The 21,377-nt window shown below is 28.0% G+C and overlaps 5 protein-coding genes across 6 annotated transcripts; 3 read left to right on the top strand and 2 right to left on the bottom strand.

Moving 5' to 3' along the window:
* The first annotated feature begins 71 nt into the window (after positions 1-71).
* On the top strand, positions 72-3,198 carry LOC127290354 (uncharacterized). Its single transcript, XM_051318863.1, has 11 exons — positions 72-516; positions 577-678; positions 755-885; positions 955-1,045; positions 1,121-1,240; positions 1,313-1,511; positions 1,633-1,768; positions 1,839-2,059; positions 2,126-2,391; positions 2,486-2,659; positions 2,747-3,198. The coding sequence occupies exons 1-11, from the start codon at positions 279-281 to the stop codon at positions 3,154-3,156; spliced, it is 2,088 nt and encodes a 695-aa protein (XP_051174820.1). The 5' UTR covers positions 72-278; the 3' UTR covers positions 3,157-3,198.
* Positions 3,199-3,202: 4 nt separating this feature from the next.
* Positions 3,203-5,456, bottom strand: LOC127290393 (mitochondrial import inner membrane translocase subunit TIM50-C-like). Its single transcript, XM_051318918.1, has 8 exons — positions 5,240-5,456; positions 4,523-4,863; positions 4,335-4,454; positions 4,138-4,245; positions 3,920-4,051; positions 3,722-3,845; positions 3,502-3,605; positions 3,203-3,433 (listed from the first exon to the last, which is right to left on the bottom strand). Exons 1-8 carry the CDS (start codon positions 5,382-5,384, stop codon positions 3,341-3,343), a joined length of 1,167 nt encoding a protein of 388 aa, XP_051174875.1. The 5' UTR covers positions 5,385-5,456; the 3' UTR covers positions 3,203-3,340.
* A 417-nt stretch (positions 5,457-5,873) lies between these two features.
* On the top strand, positions 5,874-8,349 carry LOC127290411 (eukaryotic translation initiation factor 6). The gene is made up of 6 exons (XM_051318953.1): positions 5,874-6,172; positions 6,826-6,911; positions 7,035-7,210; positions 7,289-7,465; positions 7,547-7,728; positions 7,813-8,349. Exons 1-6 carry the CDS (start codon positions 6,066-6,068, stop codon positions 7,820-7,822), a joined length of 738 nt encoding a protein of 245 aa, XP_051174910.1. The 5' UTR covers positions 5,874-6,065; the 3' UTR covers positions 7,823-8,349.
* On the bottom strand, positions 7,931-12,807 carry LOC127290348 (uncharacterized). The gene is made up of 10 exons (XM_051318853.1): positions 12,582-12,807; positions 11,301-12,085; positions 10,981-11,235; positions 10,601-10,907; positions 10,227-10,492; positions 10,002-10,145; positions 9,683-9,926; positions 9,461-9,603; positions 9,236-9,371; positions 7,931-9,075 (listed from the first exon to the last, which is right to left on the bottom strand). The coding sequence occupies exons 2-10, from the start codon at positions 12,042-12,044 to the stop codon at positions 8,897-8,899; spliced, it is 2,418 nt and encodes an 805-aa protein (XP_051174810.1). The 5' UTR covers positions 12,045-12,085; positions 12,582-12,807; the 3' UTR covers positions 7,931-8,896.
* Positions 12,808-13,148: 341 nt separating this feature from the next.
* On the top strand, positions 13,149-21,265 carry LOC127287855 (protein mahjong-like). 2 transcript variants are annotated; one of them, XM_051314981.1, is made up of 16 exons: positions 13,149-13,597; positions 14,330-14,601; positions 14,674-16,053; positions 16,130-16,339; positions 16,453-16,619; positions 16,712-16,952; positions 17,053-17,175; positions 17,252-17,551; positions 17,622-17,819; positions 17,890-18,131; positions 18,195-18,449; positions 18,532-18,721; positions 18,800-19,093; positions 19,174-19,582; positions 19,649-19,888; positions 20,219-21,265. In XM_051314981.1, the coding sequence occupies exons 2-16, from the start codon at positions 14,341-14,343 to the stop codon at positions 20,425-20,427; spliced, it is 4,719 nt and encodes a 1,572-aa protein (XP_051170938.1). In that variant the 5' UTR covers positions 13,149-13,597; positions 14,330-14,340; the 3' UTR covers positions 20,428-21,265. The 2 variants fall into 2 exon arrangements, with proteins under 2 accessions (XP_051170938.1, XP_051170948.1); XM_051314991.1 differs by lacking the exon at positions 13,149-13,597 and adding an exon at positions 13,736-13,922.
* The last annotated feature ends 112 nt before the right edge of the window (positions 21,266-21,377 follow it).

Below are 21,377 nucleotides of genomic sequence, written 5' to 3'. Positions count from 1 at the left end.
TTATTGAATTCTTGATTCCAGTGTTGCCAATCTACAATCTAAAATATGACGTCATTGTCCCAGGTGGTAATTTATTGTAGATATTTATTTTACCGACACATTTAAATGTCGGTAAAATTAATATCACAAAAATTACCACTGACGATTTAAATTACAGGGTTAGGTTAGATTATATGTCAAAACACGTGCACGTGGTCGTTAAAAACAATAAAGAAAAATCGTTCTAAATCCATAAAAATTTAACACTTTGATTAAAATCAAGTAAATAAATTACAAAAATGAGTGAAAAAATTAAATCAAAAGCTTTTAAACGCGCTAATAATAACATTAAGGAACGACTTAAAGATTTTTTTCTATTAAGTTATTCTCACTATACTGCGCCAGGAATTAATCTCATTCGAAATAAGAAGAATAAATCTTGGAATATTAGTTCAATGATTGGAATGTTTCAAGATTATCCTTACAATTGTGATCTTCCAAAACCTCTTTTGCCACCAGTTAAGTTAAATCGTGAAGGTAAATGCTTAACTGTTATTTAATAGCGTTATTGCTTTTTATAAAATAATTTTTTTTTAGTTTTGGTTGAAGAAGATCCAGCATTACAATTAATAACAACGAAAGCACACATGAAAAATGACATGAATAGACTTAAAAACTATTATTTAAAATACGAAAAGGGTATGGAATTTTTTTTTTTTTTTAAATTATAAACAATATCTAAATTCAACTTAATTATGTTCAAAATTTCTTTTAGTTATGCAAAAACTAAAAAGAGATGATATAAAATGGAATAAGAATAGTAAATTAAAAACTACAACTTTACCAAGGTATATTGCGGAAATTGCTGAAATTATTGAACTGGATCCGGATCCTTATTTTTCAGGCGTAAGTTTATAAATTAATACAAAATTCTTTACTAATTGTCTTAAAATATGTTTTTTTTTCTTTTTTAAGACCTACAATTGGTATTACACTGGAGGCACATTAAATAATATTTGTCATGGAAACGAAAATATTCTACTATTCCCCTATTGTGAAGAATTAAGTAAGATCTGTTTGATTTAATTATTTAAACATTTTAGAAAACGATTTTTTTTTAAATTAAGTTTTTTCAATACAGTTGCAACTTCCATGTCACTTTATGAAGCATCTGTATGGAAACCAAATCTACTAACTGCAGACAAATGTCAACTTGATGGCAAACTTTACGAATTAAGGAATACATTCACAAATGATTCATGTAATATATAACGAAATGTCATTTTAAATTAAATAATTATCTTTCGTATATAGATTTTTTAATTTTTTGCAGATAGAATTATTGGACGTTTTAAGAATCACTGTATATTATATAATCTTTATGTATCTAATTCTAAATTGAATTTAATTGAATTGCATAAAGAAATATCTTCTATTCCTTTTGTCAGTGCGGATCTGAATCCATTCAAAGTAAAAGAATTTAGTACAGTAAATGTTGAAAGACTGATATCAATTTGGGACGTGACGAAAAGGTAATGATTTTTTTTTTTTTGTGGAAAAAAAATTAATTATTTCAATAACTAAAGAATAATTTTATATAAGATTTATATTATTCTTAGTGTAATTAAAAAGAAATTTAATTTTGAATTGCAGGAAACCCATATCTAGTGGTAATGTAATAAACAGAAAAATCTCAGACGATAATTGGGGAAGTATTAGATATCAAAATATGGATCCCAATGTTTTAATTTTTACTGACAGATGTTGTGTCCACTATATTGATACAAGAGTGAGTTTATTTTTTTTCATTTTATTTTACCAAATTATTTATTTTTTTTTTTCTTTTAAATTTTGATTAGGAACCAATTGAACGACCTGCCCTGTCAATGTGTCCAAAATCAAATTTGGAAGTATGCGAAAATCTTTGTTATGATAATTCAAGTAGAAATTCATTTTGTCGATACGTGGGAACATATCACAGTTTACTTTTATGTGACAATCGAGTACCAGATGAATGTGTGCAACAAAAATGGACTCATCAATTTAAAGGAGCTCCACTTCTATTCAACGTTATCAACAAGTTAAATTAAATTTTTAAATAATTATTATTTTCTAAACTGAAAATAATTCTAATTTTTTTTTACAGAGGCGATCAGGATGTAATAATTCTAACGAGTCAACTTCAACGTGAAAGATCAATAATTCTAAATAATTGGACTAATGAAAATGATTCACAGTCTTACAGTTTACCCTTTACACCACCCAGTATTCTAGAAACTCTTCAAGAATCTCAAATGCAGGGAAAATGTTTAGATCCTTTAATGAAACATAGATTAGGACTTAGTAATGCAGGATGTACATTAATTCCTGATACTGAAGGACAAATTTATCTTTTTCTACAAAATTCTATTGGTATAAATTATTATTCTATAATAGTTATTAATTCAATAAATTTATAATTAAATTATAAATTAATTAATGGAAAAATATTTTTCCTATTTCATAGGTGATATTTTCTATCAAAATATAATGCACGAGGAAAATCTTGTTAAATATTCCGCGGAAAATTTACAAGCTTTAAGAGCTTTAGAATCTTGGGAGAATGCAATTCAAAAGCAAAGAGATACTGTGATACCACTCGTATTTTCTGAGAAAACAAGCATGAATCACATTTTTGAAAGTAAGAATTCATCATTTTTTCAATTATTTATATTTTTAAATAGTATTAAACATCATTTACCTTTTTTTCCCCCCGAACAAAAAATAGATTTAAAGCGTTCGAAATTGAAGTATACGCATCCTGAGAAAACTGAAATTTATATTGAGCCACGTTGGAAAGAATCATTGGAAGAAATGAATTCTTACGTGGATCTTTTAGCGCCTGAACTTTTGGCAGTTTGGGAAGTTAATGATAATGCAGTTTTACCTTCGACATCAGCTCCTCGTGATAAAGTTTTAAATTGGCTTGAAACCACTCAAGTGGCAGATGGTTTTACTCAATCAACAATGCCAAGTCAAGATATTGAAGTGTTGTCAATGCCTTTTCAATCACAAGAACTTGTCAGCGTTTCACAACAAGTGGAAATGGACATTTTTGAACAAATGTTTCTTCCTAAAATAAAGACAAAAACAAAATCCAAAGAAGTCAAAAAAAGGAAATACATTCCTGGTTTCTAGTTTTCTTTTTCAATTTCAACAAAATAAATATACATACCTGTAAAACTTTTGTTTATATAAAAATTTAATTTAAAAGTAATATATATATATATAATTCTGTATTTAAAAAACAAAAAAAATATTTAAAAAAAATAAAATAAGATAGAAATTATTTTTTTCAAACAAATGTTTATTATTTTTATGACTAACGATTTTTTAGAAAAGATGGTTTCCATTTTGTCGTAAGTGCTTTCGATCCGTCTTGTTGTATTTTTGCTTCATCTTCCTCTAATTGCACCTGAAATAAAAATTTTAAATACAAAAATTGTGTAAAAGAAAAATTTGCAAAAATTCTTAATTTCTTACCAATAATTTTCGCTGATTTTCTCTAAACGCTTCTAAAGGATTTTCAAATTGTCTGTAATGATTTAAAACGTCTCGAACGTCATCCACTTGTGAAACATGAATTGCTAAAACATTTTAATTTTTACATTGAAAATTGTTTTATTACTTATATTAAAATTTACTTGATTATTAATTTTTTCGTCATTTGTAAATATAATGATTAATTATTAATTTAACTTACTTTTGAGGAATGCTGCTAAATCATACAAACTTGTATCATCATCATTTCCAGACCATCGGGGAATTTTTAATACATTCTCTGGATGATATTTGACATTGTCACTATTCCAATCGATAACAATTACCTGATAAAAATATTTAATGTATAAAAAATAATCATTTTCTTTAATTTGAAATTTAAAAAAAATTAAACACTAACTTTGCTAAGATCTCTATTGAGGGAATTTAAATCTTTTACATGATGACCATCGACAAAACGAGTCGCATCTCTGACTAATCTGTACATAATAAATCCCTGCGGATCCAAAGCATCAAGAATTGGAAACACAGTCTGAAATATTAAACATTTAATTAGAATAAATATTAATATTATTATTAAATACTAATTAAAACCTAAAATATAAAAACTTTAATTACCATTCCCTGTTCAGCAGTAAAAACAACAATTTCAAATTGAGGTGGAGCAATTGCTTCCAAAAATTTGTCAACTCCCGGTCGTTTTTTAAATCTCCATCCAGTGTGATACTGAAAATATTATTAATAATTACCCCTTTTTTTCTTATTATTTCAGTAAATAATTAAAATATTTTTTTTCAAGTTTCCAATTTACTCACCGTCCAATCTGGATGAACTAGTAAATCTATTAATTCTAAAACTACAGTATATTGAGGCTGAATGTATGGATATTTTAAAGGATCAGGAAGTAATTTATCTCTGCTTGGTTCCTGAACGAGCTGTAAAATTGTTTTTAAAAATAAATTATCATCAAAAGCTAATAAAATTAAAAAATTAATTAAATTACCTTTTTATAGTAATTCAGTTCACTTAATAATCTTTTAAACATTTGCTCTGGATATGGTAAATTTGTGAATTCATCCTCAATTATATTCCCATGTTCATCGTATTTTGGTCTTGCCATTTCATAAACTAAATACGAACCCATTGTTCCCATGGATATACCACAAAAAGCCATGCAAAATTTTGTAAATTGAGAATAAGATTTATCTTTTTTCTCCTCATTCGTTTTATCCGAATCTTCATTTTTTTCATTGCCTTGATTTTGTTCTATTATTGGTTTTGCTTCTATTGGTGTTGTACTTGATTGTATATTTGTTAGACTACCTGTGATTTTAGGACCGGTTGCTGAAAACAAATTTTATTATAAATTATTGCCTTAAATAAAAAATACGAATTCAATAAAAATTAATAATTTAGACATGTAGTTAATTAAATTAATTTAATATCAGCCATATTTTATAAAATTTTTAGTGAAAAATAAAAGAAAAATAATTCCCATGTTATTTACTTAAAAAAACAGATTTAATTTCATTTCTAAAATAAAATAAAATATCTTGTAAATCATTCTTAATAAAAAAAAATCATTAGAAATATTTTAAAAATTGTTTAAATTTCAATATTTACTTCAGTAAATAAATAATTGTTAATTAATTAATGTCACTATAAAACAATTTTTTAAATAAGAAAAAATAAAAGTGAGGTTATGTTTCAAAATACATACGTTTTGTACAGAAAGAGTATTTTTGTGTTGATTTGACAAAAGTCATTCGTGAAAGTGATGGTTGAAGAGTGGAAAAAGTTGCAATTTTTGTGCCATTATTTATTTTACTTAATATTCTTAAATGCCTTGTCGCAAATGCCAACATTTTTAAAACCGTCTCGAAAACTCGGCGAGGAATTTTTAGTGCGCAAAATTTACGTATCCCCCGTATCAATTGATATTCCCGCATGTGAATTTAAAAGAAAAAAAACATATAACAATTCTTATAACAGAAAATTATATTTAAAAAAAATCAAAAATAATTTTTTGATAACAAAAAACATATTTTACAATTGCTTTATTTTATCATAAACTAAAAACAAAACAAAAATATTTACTAAACAATCAGAGCTCTTATTCGCTTTCAATTGTTTTTTCTTAAAAAAAAAAAAAATATATATAAACAATTAAATGTTCGCTTTTTCTTTAAAACGGTAAATAAGTAAATTGAAAATTAATTAAATATTTATAAAAATTTATTGTTATTTTGATTTCTTTGTTTAAAAAAAAAGGAAGTTCTATAAACAATTTAAAATATTGCCGCCTTTTATAAAACGGAAGTTATCACAGTCGGTAATTTCCTTATCAACATTTTTTTGCTAAAAAGCCTCGTGTCTGCTCAGTGTATTTACTGTGGAAACAGACTCCAATTGATCTTCATTCGCGGCTAAAGTAAAGTTTTTAATTTACTTTGTTAAACTTCGTGAAAACTAGTGCAAATAATTTTTCACAACCCTTTCAAAATTTCGAATTTAATTCATATTAATTCAAGCTACTTTATTTAATCATGGCAGTTCGAGTACAATTTGAAAATAATAATGAAGTTGGAGTCTTTTCTAAACTAACAAATACTTACTGTTTGGTTGCAATCGGTGGTTCTGAGAACTTTTACAGGTAAACAATAATTTTCATTCTATCGATTAAAAATATTTCAAATTCTTATTAATTTTTTTTTTTAATATTTAATTTAAAAAAGAAGTCAGTTGATTGACAGTTTTGTCACGTGTTCAGTTTTGATAATTTTGGCATGTTTACTATTTTGTTAATATATTAATCACAAACGCATAGATCTTTTATTGTTTTTAAAGGATAATTGTTTTTGACGTAATGAGACTTTAAATTATGTGTAATAATTGCATGAACAATGCTCAAGTGTCAAAAAAAATGTGATTAATATGATGTACGAAAATAAAAGTTAGGTTAGGTCTGTTTAATAACTAAAATTTATTATTTTATATAAAATTAAACTATTCGAAAATAATTTTTTGAATTTTTTTTTATGATACCAGTAATTATAATAATTTATTTAATTTCTTATTTCCTGTGAATTTTTATTATTTGAATAAAGGGCAATTCCGTTATTGCAAAATATTGCGAAATAAAATGTTTTTAATAGTGTCACAAGTAAATGTAACATTTGATATTATTATTTTTACTGGTTATAATTTCTTTATTATTTATTTTTCTTGAACTATTTAGATAGTTTTCATGTTATTTTTTTGCTTTTTTAATACAATATTTACATAAAATTTATAAATGATATTTAGTGTTTTCGAAGCAGAACTTGGGGATGCAATACCAGTTGTTCATGCCTCCATTGCAGGATGTAGAATTATTGGAAGACTTTGTGTTGGTTTGTATAATTAAAAATTTCTTGATAATTATAATACAAAAAAGAATAAATTTTTTAATAAAAATAATTTAAAAATTGTTTTAATTTATCATATTTTTCTAAAATTTTTATCCACATTTTCAGGAAATAAAAATGGACTTTTAGTTCCCAATACAACAACAGACGTGGAATTACAACACATTCGAAATTCACTGCCTGATTCCGTGAAAATACAACGGGTAGAGGAAAGACTTTCGGCACTTGGAAATGTGATTGCTTGTAATGATCACGTCGCTTTGGTGCATCCTGATCTCGACAGAGTAATTAACAATTTATTTTAATTTGAAAAAAAGGAATGTTTTCTACGAAAGTATTTGTTCTTTTCTCCTTTTTTTTAGGAAACTGAAGAAATCTTAGAAGATACGTTAAGTGTTGAAGTATTTAGACAAACAGTGGCGAGTAATGTTTTAGTAGGTTCTTATTCTGTTCTCTCAAATCAAGGAGGCTTAGTACATCCAAAGACATCGATTCAAGATCAAGATGAACTCTCTTCCCTATTACAAGTACCACTCGCTGTAAGCTTTCAAAATATTTACTCCAAAATGAATGTTAAAAAATTTTATTTTTAAAACAATTTTATTTGAATTTTTTTTTAGGCAGGCACAGTAAATAGAGGTAGCGATGTACTTGCAGCTGGAATGGTAGTAAACGATTGGATTTCATTTTGTGGAATGGATACAACAGCACCAGAAATCTCAGTTATTGAAAGTGTTTTTAAATTAAATGAAACTCAACCCACTGCAATTACCTCAACTATGCGTGCATCACTCATAGAAAGGTATGTCTTATTTAAAATCAAGATTTAATTAATTTATTGAATTTAATTTAATTCTTAATCAAAAAAAATTACTCTTATTTTCAGTATGTCGTGAGGAGAAGTTTTAAAGAACAAATTCTTTAATATAAATGCACTATAAGGCCGAAATTTACAAATTATGAAAATCAACTAAAAAAAACCGTTTTTGACTATCTTCTTGACACTTCTCTTTAGCATATTCATTTTTGAGTTTTCTTTTGAAAAATAGATGTGAATGCTATAAAATTTTATGAAATACAAATAAAACAAATTCTTTCTCTTTGTAAATTAAAGAAAATTCTATAATTATTATTTTTTTTTTAATTAAAAAAATTAATTCTAGGATAATTAAATATTAGCGTTTATCCAATATAATGACTTGAATGTATTTCATACAGGTTACTATCAAATGTCTGTGTATAATGTACAAACTATATAATTTAACCTAAAGCACTGCAAGGCACAACAATCTAATATAAAATTTATAAAGAGTCAGTTTAATGTTACTCTTTAAAATAAAAATTAAAAAAAGAAATAATGACACATTATTAAAAACTAAAAAGTTGTCGCAGTAATAATTAAATAAACTTGGCAAACAATTTCTTTACGCTTTGGTGATAATTTTTTAAAAACGAAAAGAAACTAATTTGAAAAAGAATCTTAATTATTACATTTATCGAAAATTATTAAAAAAAAAAAAAAAAAAAAAGATATAACTATTATTCTTAACAATTACACTTCAGCTAGATCTTGCATTAAATTTGACAAGCTAGCGTAATTCTACTTCTATATGTACATTAGTGTATTATCTATTTGTACAGTTAGTATTAATCATATATGTACATTATTTCACAAATATATCTCAAAATAGTATTGATTAAAGAAGTTTGCCTTGAAGCTTCAATTTATAAAAACAAATATTGAAACTCTTTCCTTTTTTTTCGTAACATAATCCATTATGCAAGGGATTGATTATCATTGCCATTATAAAGAAGTTAGTGTATTGATATCAAAAAAAAAAAAAAATTAATATAAAGAAATAATTTTTTAAGAATTTAAAAAAATAATTATATTTAAAAAAAAACCTTGTGTATTGTGCTGGAGGAAATTCTTAGTTTTTGAAGCTTTAAGAAAAACACTTTAGTTGAGACTAGAGGAGTGGTAATTGTTCAGCAAGTGCGAGTTCTTTTGCAACTTCCGAATCCGAAGGTACAACCAATGTTATTCCAGCTTGATACGAGGCAGGAATTCGTACATGTGATGCTCCAGTTATTACGGCAGTACAACTTCTTTCTCCCATTGTTTCACGGATCATATTGACAACTTGGCCTATTTAAAAAAACAATCAATAAACCCATAAATTAATAATAATAATAATGGCAAATAAATCATCTTAACCAGTTGATAATAATAACAAATATAAATAAAGTTAATAATATCAAATTGTAGAAAAAGACATTTTTTTTTAATTGTAAAAATTTTTTCTTACCTAGAACATTGAGTTTTCGCCATCTGTGATCAAATGACTTGATTGGTGATAAATCAGTTGTCGGATTCCAATGTGCCAAAACATCTGCTCGTCGGATTAATAAAACACTGGGGCTGATGAGTTGATGTCGCAAAATCTAATTTTAAAATAAAAATTGCAATTTTCAATTAAAAAAAAATTAATTGTAATACTTTTAATTTTGTTTAATATTAATTTTTTTCAAACCTGCTCTGGAAGACATTGAAGAGGATTCGTCATGTAAATTCCCGCTGGACCAACACCAAATATCATTTGATGATGCCAAGCATCGGGAATATTACAACCTTCTCCGCAATGTTGAAGATTTAAAGTTGCAATAGGAACAGCACCTACAAAAATAAAAAAAAAAATTAGTCTTCCTTTTAACTTTATATTTTAAAGATTAAAAATTTAAATTATTTAATTTACCGCGAGAAATCCAATGATGTAACCAATGGGATAATGAAACCTTCCTCTCGGGATAAAAGGCGAAAAATTTTGTTCCCAATGCACCGTTCGTTGCTAAATGTATACCTCGCTCTATATCTTTGTGTGTTGCACCGGCTAATGAACGACTCACCAAATATCTCGGTAATGGTGTACCTGGTTCTCTCAATCTTGTAGCAACTCCTTTAACTAACACCTCCAGTGAAAAAGGCACATCAAGTGCCATCTATAAAAAAAAAAAAATATATATATATAAATATTTCATAAATGTGAAATTAAAACAAATATATGCGAAACTCACAATTGCATTGATTGCCGCAGTTGCACCACAGGCAGAAGTTGCAATTTGTGTAACTTGTTTGACAGCCGCTTCCTGTTCACTCCAGTGCATTAATTTTTCAATTGGTGGTAAACCATCCAATCTCTCGTCACATAATTCACTTTCCTTTTTAAAAAGAAAAATATATTAAAAATAAATTTTAAATACTAAAAAGTAGATGAAAATATCTAGTCGTTTTCAACAAACCAAATTTGATTCGCTGCTTTGATTAAAATTCGTTTGCTTATTGAGCATTAATTTTTTAGCCATCATTCGATGATAAAGAGTCGAACTAAGATTAATTTTTCGTGAATTATCAGATGATGATGTTGATGCATTATTAGCCCAAAATTCTGCATCTACTTCTCTACTTTCACCTGGTGAAATTAAATCACCACTTGTATTGTGATAACCATAAGATTCTTGTAGGGGACATCCTCCACTTCTATGTAATCCTGTTGCTTCTGATTTTCCTATAATTTATCACTTTTTAATTACTAGTAACAAATAATTTTTTTTTCAAATACTACACAAAGGAATAATATTTTAATTTACATTTAAAACTTATAAAAGATACTAACTTGAACTAGTATTGCTACTAGTACCAGGTAACCATGATTTTTCCACCTCTTTAGAAGAAGAATTCCTTGATGTACTCGGTTGACACTCAGGAATATCATCTCTAACATTAATTTCAATTGGATTATTTTCCTGTGAAATTCCCAACATATCGTGACGTGGTACAACTTGAATTTGCAATATTTCCTGTCGTGAAACAACTTTAGCGTTACTCAAATCGTTCAATAAATTTGGTTCCCCTTCAATATTATCCAAAGAAATATTTTGAATATCCTCATTAATGGAAGCCATATCACTATCTCCTGTATCCTGAAAATTAAAGCAAAATTTTGTATAGTACCTAATCTGAAAATATTTTTTAAAAAAAAATAATGTAACTTACATGCTCGCAAGAAGGTCCAGGATCAAAATCCATTTCCAAAAAATCCATCTCTGGACTAGATCTATCGCTATCGTGTCTCTCGAGTTCTTGTCGGCGAATATGATTTAAATCTTGTCTAAAGTCTAATCGATTTTCAACACCGATATCGTCATCATCGTCACCTTTATAGGTGTAAATATACTGATCCTCCTCATCGGATAAATCACCCTCGTTCCCTGAACTTGAATCTCGACTTTCATTTTGTATTCTTTGAGCCTAAAAATTCAATTCCAATTAGAAATGTATTACGAAAAAAAATAAATAAATAAATAAAAACTCACCTTTTGTAAACCACTGGGACCAGCCACATCCTTACAACCATTAATATTATGTCTTAAAAAACATGTGCCCTGATTTGTAGATCCAATACTACCGCCGATATTATTTAAAACACTATTCGATGACCATTTATTCTCCATTTCTGGACTTGAATCTGAACTACATGAAACTTTTGGTGGACATTTTTCAATTTCCGATGTATAATCAACATTATTTCTCATATCACGATCCTCATTTGATGAATTTGGAAATGATTCATCTGTTATTTCACTACTATTCAATTTTCTCGTATTATTCTCTTCTAAAGATGAGGAATTATATTCATTTGAAATTAATTGATTATCTTGAGGAAGATTCAAATTACTTGTGAAAATTGTCGATTTATGATTTATATGATTTGATGATGAATTATTTGACGATTGAAACCTGAGATTTAGAGCAGTATAAGATGGAAGATTCGATGATGATGATGATGATATATCGGAAAAATGACCATTTTCAGATGTTTCAACATTTTTCGTTAATGGCAATCCATTTAATAATTTTATTGATGAATCATTGGATGTGGAACATTTATCAGATAGTGGAACATTATTGTTTAATTTTAATTCGTCTGATGTTGTTTTTGTTAATTTTGTGACACTGCAGAATTTTGGTTCTTGTACTGATGGTAATCGATTATCTGTTGAATTTTGCTGATCTAGAGTTATTTTTTCACCATTTACCTTTTGACTTTCTGAATTCATTGTGTGCAATTTTTAAAAAAATTACACGAATTCCAGAAATCCTGAGAACAAAAATAGAATTGTCGATTCATGTTCTTTTTGTTACTATTTAATATTTTTATTTTATTTCCATAATAACACTTATTGAAAATCAATTTCGTTAATTCATATCAAGTACAAATACTTTTTTTTATATATTTTCTACAAATTAAAATATAAAGTAATTAAAAATATTAAATATCAACATAATGCCAATGCCAAATATTAAAAACATGAAAAATGTCAATAAATTTGACAAAATTATTTAAGCAAAAATTAATATATAGAACAATTATCTGAAAAATGAAAATAAACTGAAAATATTGTAAGGTTATTTAGAAAATTAAAATTAATAACCAATATAAGACAAAATAAGAAATGATGAAATCAATTATCGAACAATAAAAAAATATGGTTATTGCCTTTTTTAAACCATTGCTTTACTTTAAGTTTGATCAATTATTGAATAATTAGTTGATTATTGCTTATAAATTAATTTCACAAGTTATACTTAAGTACCTTTGTATCTTTTTTTCTAAATTTTTAGCTAAAAATAAATCTTGTCATAACATCTTTTTTACACTACACTGATAACTCGCGCACCGTCTTTTTAAAATTTCATTTACATAATCTTCTTTAAACTAGTTTAAATTATTTTTTTCATTAAAATTTACATTGTACTCAATATCAGAATGGATATAACATTTATGAGATGAATCAACGTAATAATGATAATCAGCTGTTGAAGAGAATGCATTTTATTAATTGGTTCTACTGGTAAACTGGACAAAGAATCAACAATATAGTCCAATTAAAATTTGCCTTTCTACTTTCTGATAGGCGGTTTGAAAAGAATGTAAAAGAAAATTTGATTGGTTATAAAGTCTATCACGTCTCAGAATGGACAAAACAGATTTTATTATTTTTTGTCCAGTATGAGCAAGCCAATAAAATTCTGTTTTAATATTATTAAAAAAATGTTTCACCAATCAAAGAGGAAGATATGTTTTATTTCTTTTAGATCTAATTACAAAGTTTCCGTGTCCTTGAAAATGCATGTAAATTTACGTATTAGCGCCAAATAACAGAGTTTACAGGAAGTTTAATTATCTTGTAAAAAAAAGTTATTAATTACTTAAACAGAAATATTAAGATTCTCAATAAAACAAGACAAGTGAATTTTAAAGAATGTTTAAATGAATTAAAGTGCATTTATAACGTGTTATATTCTTGACCTCTAAACTTTCCGGAATTCTTTGAATTATTTGAAAAACGTGTTTTTGAAGTTTCCATCAACCATGCTTTCGTTATTTGTGATGGTTGTGTGTGATTGTTGTGATGTGTAGAACTTAGTTCGTGGTTGCAGTTGGTGGTTGTTCAGTGAACATTTTGTAGTCAATCGAAGTTGCGTGCTTACATTGAGAATTACAATAGATTGCTTTTTAGCAATATATAAAGAAGACTGAGTAATACAAAGTGTTAATTGAAATCGCTAAATAACGCTAATAATATTTATTTGCTGTTTACTGTAGAGGGTAAGCATAATACATTGTCATGTGCATTTCATTTTCCTTTCTCATTCATTAATATGACATAACCTATAAATGATACACGCCATCCCATCGTTAGATTGTCGACAGATGATGCAGATCGTCAGCAACCCGTCCGTACATATGGCTTCTTTTTTGCACGGATGAGAGTTGTTCTGTATATTATATTTTCATTGTTATTATTATCGTACTCTAATTGACACTATATATTTGTTTGAATAGTCAATTACCACTAGAAGATTAATACTCTTTTTAAACTTACGTACTTTCATGATTTTTTATATATATTTTTTGACATTCAACAATTGAGGTTAGTTTTTGAAAGTAAAAATTATTTTTTAAATTATTATTCAAACTAATACGCAAAAAAGTAATTGTTAGTGATGGAAAATGATATTTTGTATTGTAGTATTATTTTAATTTGATAATGTGATTATTTTTGAATGTATTCAATAATTTGTTTTTAAATCCGGTAAGTTGGGTGTTATAGGATTTACAACAAAGGTCATGTTTTTTTAATGATATGAGTTTAATCAAGTAAATTTTCATTTATTCTGTAACAATTGCAATTAATAATAATTCGTAAAACTATATTTCTTTCTTTAATTTTTGTTTATTAATTTTTAAATAAAAATAAAGATAAAAATTTTGAAAGTGTTTATAGAAATATAATTTTTTTTAAAAATTAGATATTAAATTAAAATATAATTATTATAGAAACCATCAAGATGGCTACAACGGAATCACTTGCAGAAGTAACGGATGTAGTTCAGATTTTGAGACAATGGGAAGAAGATCACATTTCCCCAACTTACGATCCGATTCCAACTTTACAAAGATTAGCTGAAATTATTGAACTTGAAACAGAAAATTATTTAAAAATGGATCCGGATCCATTTGATGAAAGGCATCCTTCACGAACTGATCCCGAATGTAATTTTGGTCACATATTGAAAGTGCTTTTCAGAAAGGAAAATTTTATGACCAAGGTTTGTCAATATTTATAATTATAAAATTAATGTATTGTTTAATTTTTTATTTATTATATTTTTGTTTGTTAGTTGATCAATGATTATCTTCGAGATACTTTTTGGGTGCGATCAGGCATCACTGGACGAGATGTAAGAAAATTAAACACCGCTGCGTGTCGTCTGATGTTAGATATTTTGCCCGGCCTTGAAACATCTGCAGTGTTTCAACCCGATATGGAAGGATTAATACACAGATTATTTTCATGGGCTGAAAAAAGTGTCGAACCACTTCAAAGTTATGCAACTGGTTTATTGGCAGCAGCAATGGAAGTACAGGACATTGCAACTGGATTTCGTGAGCAAAATGGTAAAATGGTGCCATTAATGTTGCAAAGACTTCACAAATTACAAGAAAAAGCCACCGAAGGAAGGCAAGCTTGTGCAAATACACGACCTTTTGCTCATTTTGGACAAAATCGTAATGTCCTACAAGATTTCGAGCACAAAGGTGTTCCGGGAAAGCGAAAAGTCAAGGATAAAAATCGAGAAAATGGTGTTGTTAATTCTTCATCAGAAGGTGTTTCACAATCACAAGAAAATACATGTGAAGATTATGAAGAGGAGAGTGGACAAAGTTCCGATGAAATTCCACCTAGTAAGAGATTGAAAAACAATGATGAACCCTCAACACCATTAAAAACGCTCGACAATTCTTATCCTGAAATAATGTCACCTCCCTTGTCAATTCCAAAATCTAATAATTTGTCCAACTCCCAGGTAACACCAATAAAAGGATTAAATAATCTTTCAACACCACCAAGGTCCAGTGGTACGATAGCAAGATGTAATTTATCTAGATCTTTAAATATTAGTAGTACGCCAAATAGTGTTGTTGAAGGTAATTCAAATTCATCATGGGCAGAAATGGAATCTTATGTAATTGGAAATATTCAAATTCATCCACCGACACTTGCGACAAGACAAATGTTAATTCTCAGATATTTAACACCAATGGGAGAGTATCAAGAATTTTTAGGTCATGTATTCGAACAAAATGCGCTAGAATTAATACTTAAGTACATTAATGTTCGTGAAACTAAAGACAGTCGATTGGCATTTGAATCATTAAAATATCTTGCCTCTCTTTTGTGTCATAAAAAATTTTCTATTGAATTTTTAAATATGGGTGGACTACAAAAATTGTTGGATGTACCAAGACCAAGTGTTGCAGCCACTGGTGTTTCTATATGCCTTTATTATCTTGCATACTGTGAAGATGCAATGGAACGTGTTTGTCTTTTACCAAAACATGTTATTTCAGATTTAGTTACATATGCACTTTGGCTACTTGAAAGAAGTCATGATTCGGGACGATGTCATGCGACAATGTTCTTTGGATTTTCTTTTCCATTTAAGGTGATTTTGGAGGAATTTGATGCTCAGGATGGTCTTAGAAAACTATTTAATGTGGTGAGTATAAATGTTAATTAAAATTGTTAATTAAAAAAATAAAAAAAAAAATTATGTATTTTAAAAAACATTCTAGATATCAACGTTGCCGATTTTAAATGTCGAGGAAGAGCCTTCTTTAAATGACGATGAAGAATGTGCATCTAGGCAAATTGTGAGACACGTCGCTGTTGCTTTAAAAAGATATATGGAAGCACATTTGTATTTAAAAGCGGAACAATTGCAAAGAGCTGAGAATGCTAGAACTGAACGCGATACTTGGCAGCCTTCTATTCCTCCATATAAGGTTTTTACATATTTTTTTATTAGCTTACAAAGTATTAATAGATTTATAAATTCTTTAATTTATAAATAATATAATATTTGTTTAAAAAATTGATTAAACATTTTTTTTTATAGGCATGTAAATTGAGCAGCGAAGAAGTACAAGCAAAAGTAGAGATTCTACAGGAATTAATGTCATTAAGAACATTATGGTTTCCTGTGGAAGAACTTTATCGTCTTGGTGGAATTACTCTTCTTCTCCAAATTATTGCTTTTGCTCGAGAATGGAATTATAGCGGACGGTGAATATAAATTATTGTTTATTTTGATAATTAAAAAAAAGGAAAAATGTTAATTTGGGTTTAAAATTAAAAATTTTATTTTTAAATTACAGAGTTCACGCCACATCCAGCGCTGAGACTGTTCGATCTTGTTTAGATGTAATTGCAATTTGCTCTGTTGTACCAAAAGTTATGTCATTACTTTGCGAAAGAGTTGACATGCCGGACATGTCTATGACAATGGCAATTAATTTATTATTGGCTGCTGCAGAATGTGAAATTATTGCAGATGCCGATGTTCAAAGAGCTGCGCTCCGAGCTGTTGTTAATTGTGTTTGTGCTCCAATTAATAGGGTAAGAGCATTAATTTAAATAGTAATTAATTTTTTTTAATTATTCTTTTAATTATCAAATTTAAATGGTATTATTTAATATTGAATATATTTTTTTTTAGGTGGGTGGCAATGTTGCCAGGTATTCTGTGACAGGGTCAGCGAAAAAGAAAACAAATCTGCATAATAGCGAGGAATTAATACAAAAAGTTTGGGAAAGTGTGAGATCAAACAATGGCATAATGGTAGTTACTCTATTTTTTTTTTTGTAATATTAGAAATTTTTAATTTTGAGATTTAAAATAATTTCTTTATTCAAAGGTTTTATTGCAATTAATGATGGTGAAAACGCCAATCACGGATGCGGATAGTATTCGTGCTCTCGCTTGTCGAGCACTTGCTGGCCTCGCAAGAAGTGAAAAAGTTCGACAAATTATCAGTAAATTGCCAATGGTCACTGATAATCTTATTCAAGCTCTTATGAAGGATCCAATACTTCAAGAGAAAAGGCAGGAGCATGTAATGTTTCAAAAATACGCTTTAGAATTGATGGAGAGAGTTTCTGGTAAAGCAAAACCAACTGGGGCCGAATATGAAGTTTCCCTTGTTAGTCTACATAGAGTAAGTATAATCTTAAAAAAAAAAATTTAATTTTTTAAATTTAAAATCTATTAAAATCTTGTTTTTTTAGGCGAACGTTGTTGCGCAAACGAGAATACAATATAATGAACAACAATTATATCAACTCATGTATCAGCATTTTGTATCGAAAGGTTTAATGGAAACAGCTAATTCACTACTGCGAGAAGCGAGTTTAGATTCGCCTGCTGTTATGAAAGCTGTAACATCCTATCAACCTTTTCATTACAGAAGTCCTGCGCCTTCAGGGGTAAGTCATAAAATATTATCATTTCGTATATATTTTTTTTATTACATTGCGTCTCTTTTTTATTTTCCAGCCAAGAATTGGTTTTTCGCCAGGTGCACCTGCTAATCTTTACAATACAAGTAGATGTGGTGCTCGTGAAACAACACCTAGAACAAATGTAACTCCCACATCTGGTCCTTCTCGTTTTATTAATGTATGCTCGAATGCATCTCCTTCACCAAATCCAATTCGCATAAAATTGGCAGATTCTCTTGGTCAGAGTCCTGCAACAAATAATCTTAGTCAACCAATTAAGCTACAAATTAATCAAAAGTAAGTAATGAATTAAAAACATTTTTTTTTTATTGTAATTAATTTTCATTTATTTTATCGCAGAAAATCCAGTCAAAATGAGAAACAACCTCTATCAACAGCTCTCACGAATTGTCAAATTCCACAACAATCACAGACAAATTCTTGTAGATCTTTGCAAAAACAAATTTCACGAGATCCTGGAGGAGGTGGTCCAGGAGTAGCTACATCAAATATGGCCACTGTTACTTTAGATTCTATTATTACGGAATATTTAACCAATCAACATGCCCTGTGCAAAAATCCAATGGTCACGTGTCCTCAATTCAATCTCTTTGAGTAAGATTCGAATTATTTTTCTTAATATTCAATTATTATAATAATTGTTATTTTTTTCTTAATTAAAATATGTTTTTTTTAGACCTCACAAATGTCCCGATCCATGTACAAAAAATTCAACACCATTGAACGTAACAATGCGAGTATCGAGGCGACCTTTAGGAATGGATGGAAGACGATTGGATAGAAGACATATTTATAGTCGATTTTGTCCTGTTAAAACTTTCAGACCGAATGATATTGATGGAACTTTCACCTCTTGCACTTTTTCGGTAAAAAGAAATAATTAATTGAATATATTTACTTTTTTTTTTTTTTTAATTTTATTAAATTTAAAAAAAAAATTTCAGCCATGTCAAGAATATCTTGTGCTTGGAAATTATGCTGGAGAAGTAAAAATGTTTAATGCTCACACGGGAACTGAAGAGGGAACATATCAATGTCATGAATCGTATATTTATCATATGGAATGCAATAAAAAAGGAAATCTTTTATTAACATCAACCGCTTGGCGAACACCAATGTCTGCACTGTGGAGTTTTGGAACATTTTTCGACATGAAATTACCTCTTGATCATGAGGATTTCGTTGAATTTGGTAAACTTCAAGATAGAATAATTGGAACTCAAGGGGAAATTGCAACAGTAAGAGAAAAAAAATTAATTTTTGAATTTAACTCAATTTTTTCTTTTCTTATTTAATTTGAAATTAATATTTTACACAGATATACGATATTACGACTGGAAAATTGGTAACAACTTTGACGCCATCAATATCGAATCAATATACCAAAAATCGAGCCACATTTAGTATGAACGATGAATTAGTACTTAATGATGGAATATTGTGGGATGTGAATTCGGGAAAGGAAATACATAAATTTGACAAATTGAATCAAACTCTAAATGGTGTTTTTCATCCAAATGGAACTGAAGTTGTATCCAATACTGAAGTATGGGATTTAAGAACGTTTCATTTACTTAAAACAGTTCCAGCGCTTGATCAGATGGAAATTATATTTTCTCCCGTAAATAGTATAATTTATGCAGTATCAATGGATCAGGAAAATGAAGATGAATTCCATTATACTACTTCTTTTAAAACACTCGATGCTTTAGATTACAATAGTATTGGTAAGGATTTTTATTAATATTTTGTTTATTTAAAATTTTTAATTTACGTTTTATTTTTTTTTTTAGCAACTTACGATGTCAAGAGAGGCATTTTTGGACTTGCCTGCAATAAATTTGATACGCAAATTGCAATCGTAGAAAATTTGGGAGAATTTAATAGTATACAGGAATCATGGGTAAGATTGTACGACGTTGGTAGGAGAAGAGATGATGAGGACGAAGCAGAAGAGGATGATGATGATGAGGATCTTGATGCGAGTGATGACGATGGATCAAACTCGGCATCAGATGACAATAATGGTGATGGTAAGGTTTTTTTTTTTTATTATTGAATTTTGTTAGTTGAGGCTCATTTTATGCTTGAACAAATAATAATTAAATTTTTCTAGTTTCAAAAAAAAACTATAATTTACTTTAAAAAAATAATTTTTTTAATGTGAAAATTCTGATGGGAATAAAATGCGTTTCACGTATTGCTTTTAATTGAAGAAATAAAATTATAGAATAAGTAATAATAAGTTTAACTTGTTAAGTGCCGTACATCGGAATACTTCAAGTATCGTGAAGCGTGTGATTGATGATTTACACAACACTCAGAAGAGTTTGAAGATTAATTAAAACTTGTAAAAAACACAGATCCTGATAATGCTGATCCAGGGAGTGAAGATAATAGAGATGATAACGAACAAAATGATGGAGACGATAACGATGAAGATGATGACAGTGGTGATGGTGATGAATCAGCAGATGACAGCATTGAATTTGCTTTAAATGGCGATTCAAATGATCTCTCGGATGATTTTTCCTTTTCCGATATGGATGATATAGAAATAATGTTCCCTTGAATAGAACAGTCTCTGGAATACCGTGGTATTTTATTTTTTCAGTGTAGATTCTTGAAGAGTCTCAAAAATTTACTGCACAAGTAAGCGCTAAATCTTCTTCTTCTTTTTTTTTTTTTTTTTTAAACTAAACGTGTTAATATTTATTGATTTCATTCTATATATTATATAAATATATATATATAGACTCAATTTGTTGTTGAGTTTTTACTTTGGAAGTCAGGAGTTAATAAGTCATGTTAATAAATTTTAGAATATAGTTGTCGTGATGTTCACGATTAAAAAATAGGCAATCGATAAATATTAAAGAAAAATATACGAAGAGACGCGTTGTTCTAATATGTACAAAATAAAAGGTCTTCAATAATAATTTCTTTGTTTATGATGACATTAAATTAATTTTATATTTTAAATGCATTGCACTACTGAAAAGTCAAGGGTTCCAATTAAAAAAAAAAAAGGAAAACCTTTGCCTAACCACGAATTTCAGATATTGTTAAGGATGAAAAGGAAAAAAACAATAATTAGTTACTTTTGAGATTTTTTTCAAATGAAGGAAGTCGAATAGGTACAGCAAGAAAAATAGATAGGATTTTAAAAATGTTACTTTTCTATACAAAAAAGTGAAGATGCAAACGTTGCTATTCTCTTGCGCTCATATAATATGTAAATGATTTCAATGAAAAATTTTTTCTATTTTACGTACATTCAGTAAAGCCAAACTCAAAGGATAACTGATTCATAGGTATTATTGTGAAATATAATTGGTTAGTGATCGTGATTAAATAAATATCTCTATAATGTATATGAATATAAATATTAATAAATATTGTAAAAAGTCTACTAGTTTTTTTTATCTATCAAAATAATTTATTAATTTTTAAAAAAATATTTTTTTTTTAAATAATAAATTTGAAAAATGGCGCCATTTCAACTAGAGGGCGCACGGAGTG

The sequence above is a fragment of the Leptopilina boulardi genome, unplaced genomic scaffold (genome assembly GCF_019393585.1).
Source record: "Leptopilina boulardi isolate dan_hultmark-lab unplaced genomic scaffold, ZJU_Lbou_2.1 LbouV2_123, whole genome shotgun sequence".
Taxonomy (NCBI): Eukaryota; Metazoa; Arthropoda; class Insecta; order Hymenoptera; family Figitidae; genus Leptopilina; species Leptopilina boulardi.
The sequence above is the reverse complement of the archived record's forward strand: the minus strand, read 5'-3'. Positions and strand labels throughout refer to the sequence as shown.

Excerpts from the sequence above, each read along its gene's own strand:
- LOC127290354 (XM_051318863.1), top strand. The coding sequence starts at position 279 with ATGAGTGAAAAAATTAAATCAAAAGCTTTTAAACGCGCTAATAATAAC. Across the intron at positions 679-754 it reads TTATTTAAAATACGAAAAGG|TTATGCAAAAACTAAAAAGA; the intron begins GTATGGAATTTT and ends AATTTCTTTTAG. Across the intron at positions 2,660-2,746 it reads CATGAATCACATTTTTGAAA|ATTTAAAGCGTTCGAAATTG; the intron begins GTAAGAATTCAT and ends AACAAAAAATAG.
- LOC127290393 (XM_051318918.1), bottom strand. The coding sequence starts at position 5,384 with ATGTTGGCATTTGCGACAAGGCATTTAAGAATATTAAGTAAAATAAAT. Across the intron at positions 4,246-4,334 it reads TAGTTCATCCAGATTGGACG|TATCACACTGGATGGAGATT; the intron begins GTGAGTAAATTG and ends TAATATTTTCAG. Across the intron at positions 3,606-3,721 it reads TTTAGCAGCATTCCTCAAAA|CAATTCATGTTTCACAAGTG; the intron begins GTAAGTTAAATT and ends AAAATGTTTTAG.
- LOC127290411 (XM_051318953.1), top strand. The coding sequence starts at position 6,066 with ATGGCAGTTCGAGTACAATTTGAAAATAATAATGAAGTTGGAGTCTTT. Across the intron at positions 6,912-7,034 it reads TATTGGAAGACTTTGTGTTG|GAAATAAAAATGGACTTTTA; the intron begins GTTTGTATAATT and ends CCACATTTTCAG. Across the intron at positions 7,466-7,546 it reads TATTACAAGTACCACTCGCT|GCAGGCACAGTAAATAGAGG; the intron begins GTAAGCTTTCAA and ends ATTTTTTTTTAG.
- LOC127290348 (XM_051318853.1), bottom strand. The coding sequence starts at position 12,044 with ATGAATTCAGAAAGTCAAAAGGTAAATGGTGAAAAAATAACTCTAGAT. Across the intron at positions 11,236-11,300 it reads GTCCCAGTGGTTTACAAAAG|GCTCAAAGAATACAAAATGA; the intron begins GTGAGTTTTTAT and ends TTGAATTTTTAG. Across the intron at positions 9,927-10,001 it reads CTGCGGCAATCAATGCAATT|ATGGCACTTGATGTGCCTTT; the intron begins GTGAGTTTCGCA and ends TTTTTTTTATAG.
- LOC127287855 (XM_051314981.1), top strand. The coding sequence starts at position 14,341 with ATGGCTACAACGGAATCACTTGCAGAAGTAACGGATGTAGTTCAGATT. Across the intron at positions 16,953-17,052 it reads TTTGTGCTCCAATTAATAGG|GTGGGTGGCAATGTTGCCAG; the intron begins GTAAGAGCATTA and ends ATTTTTTTTTAG. Across the intron at positions 17,552-17,621 it reads CCCTTGTTAGTCTACATAGA|GCGAACGTTGTTGCGCAAAC; the intron begins GTAAGTATAATC and ends TTGTTTTTTTAG.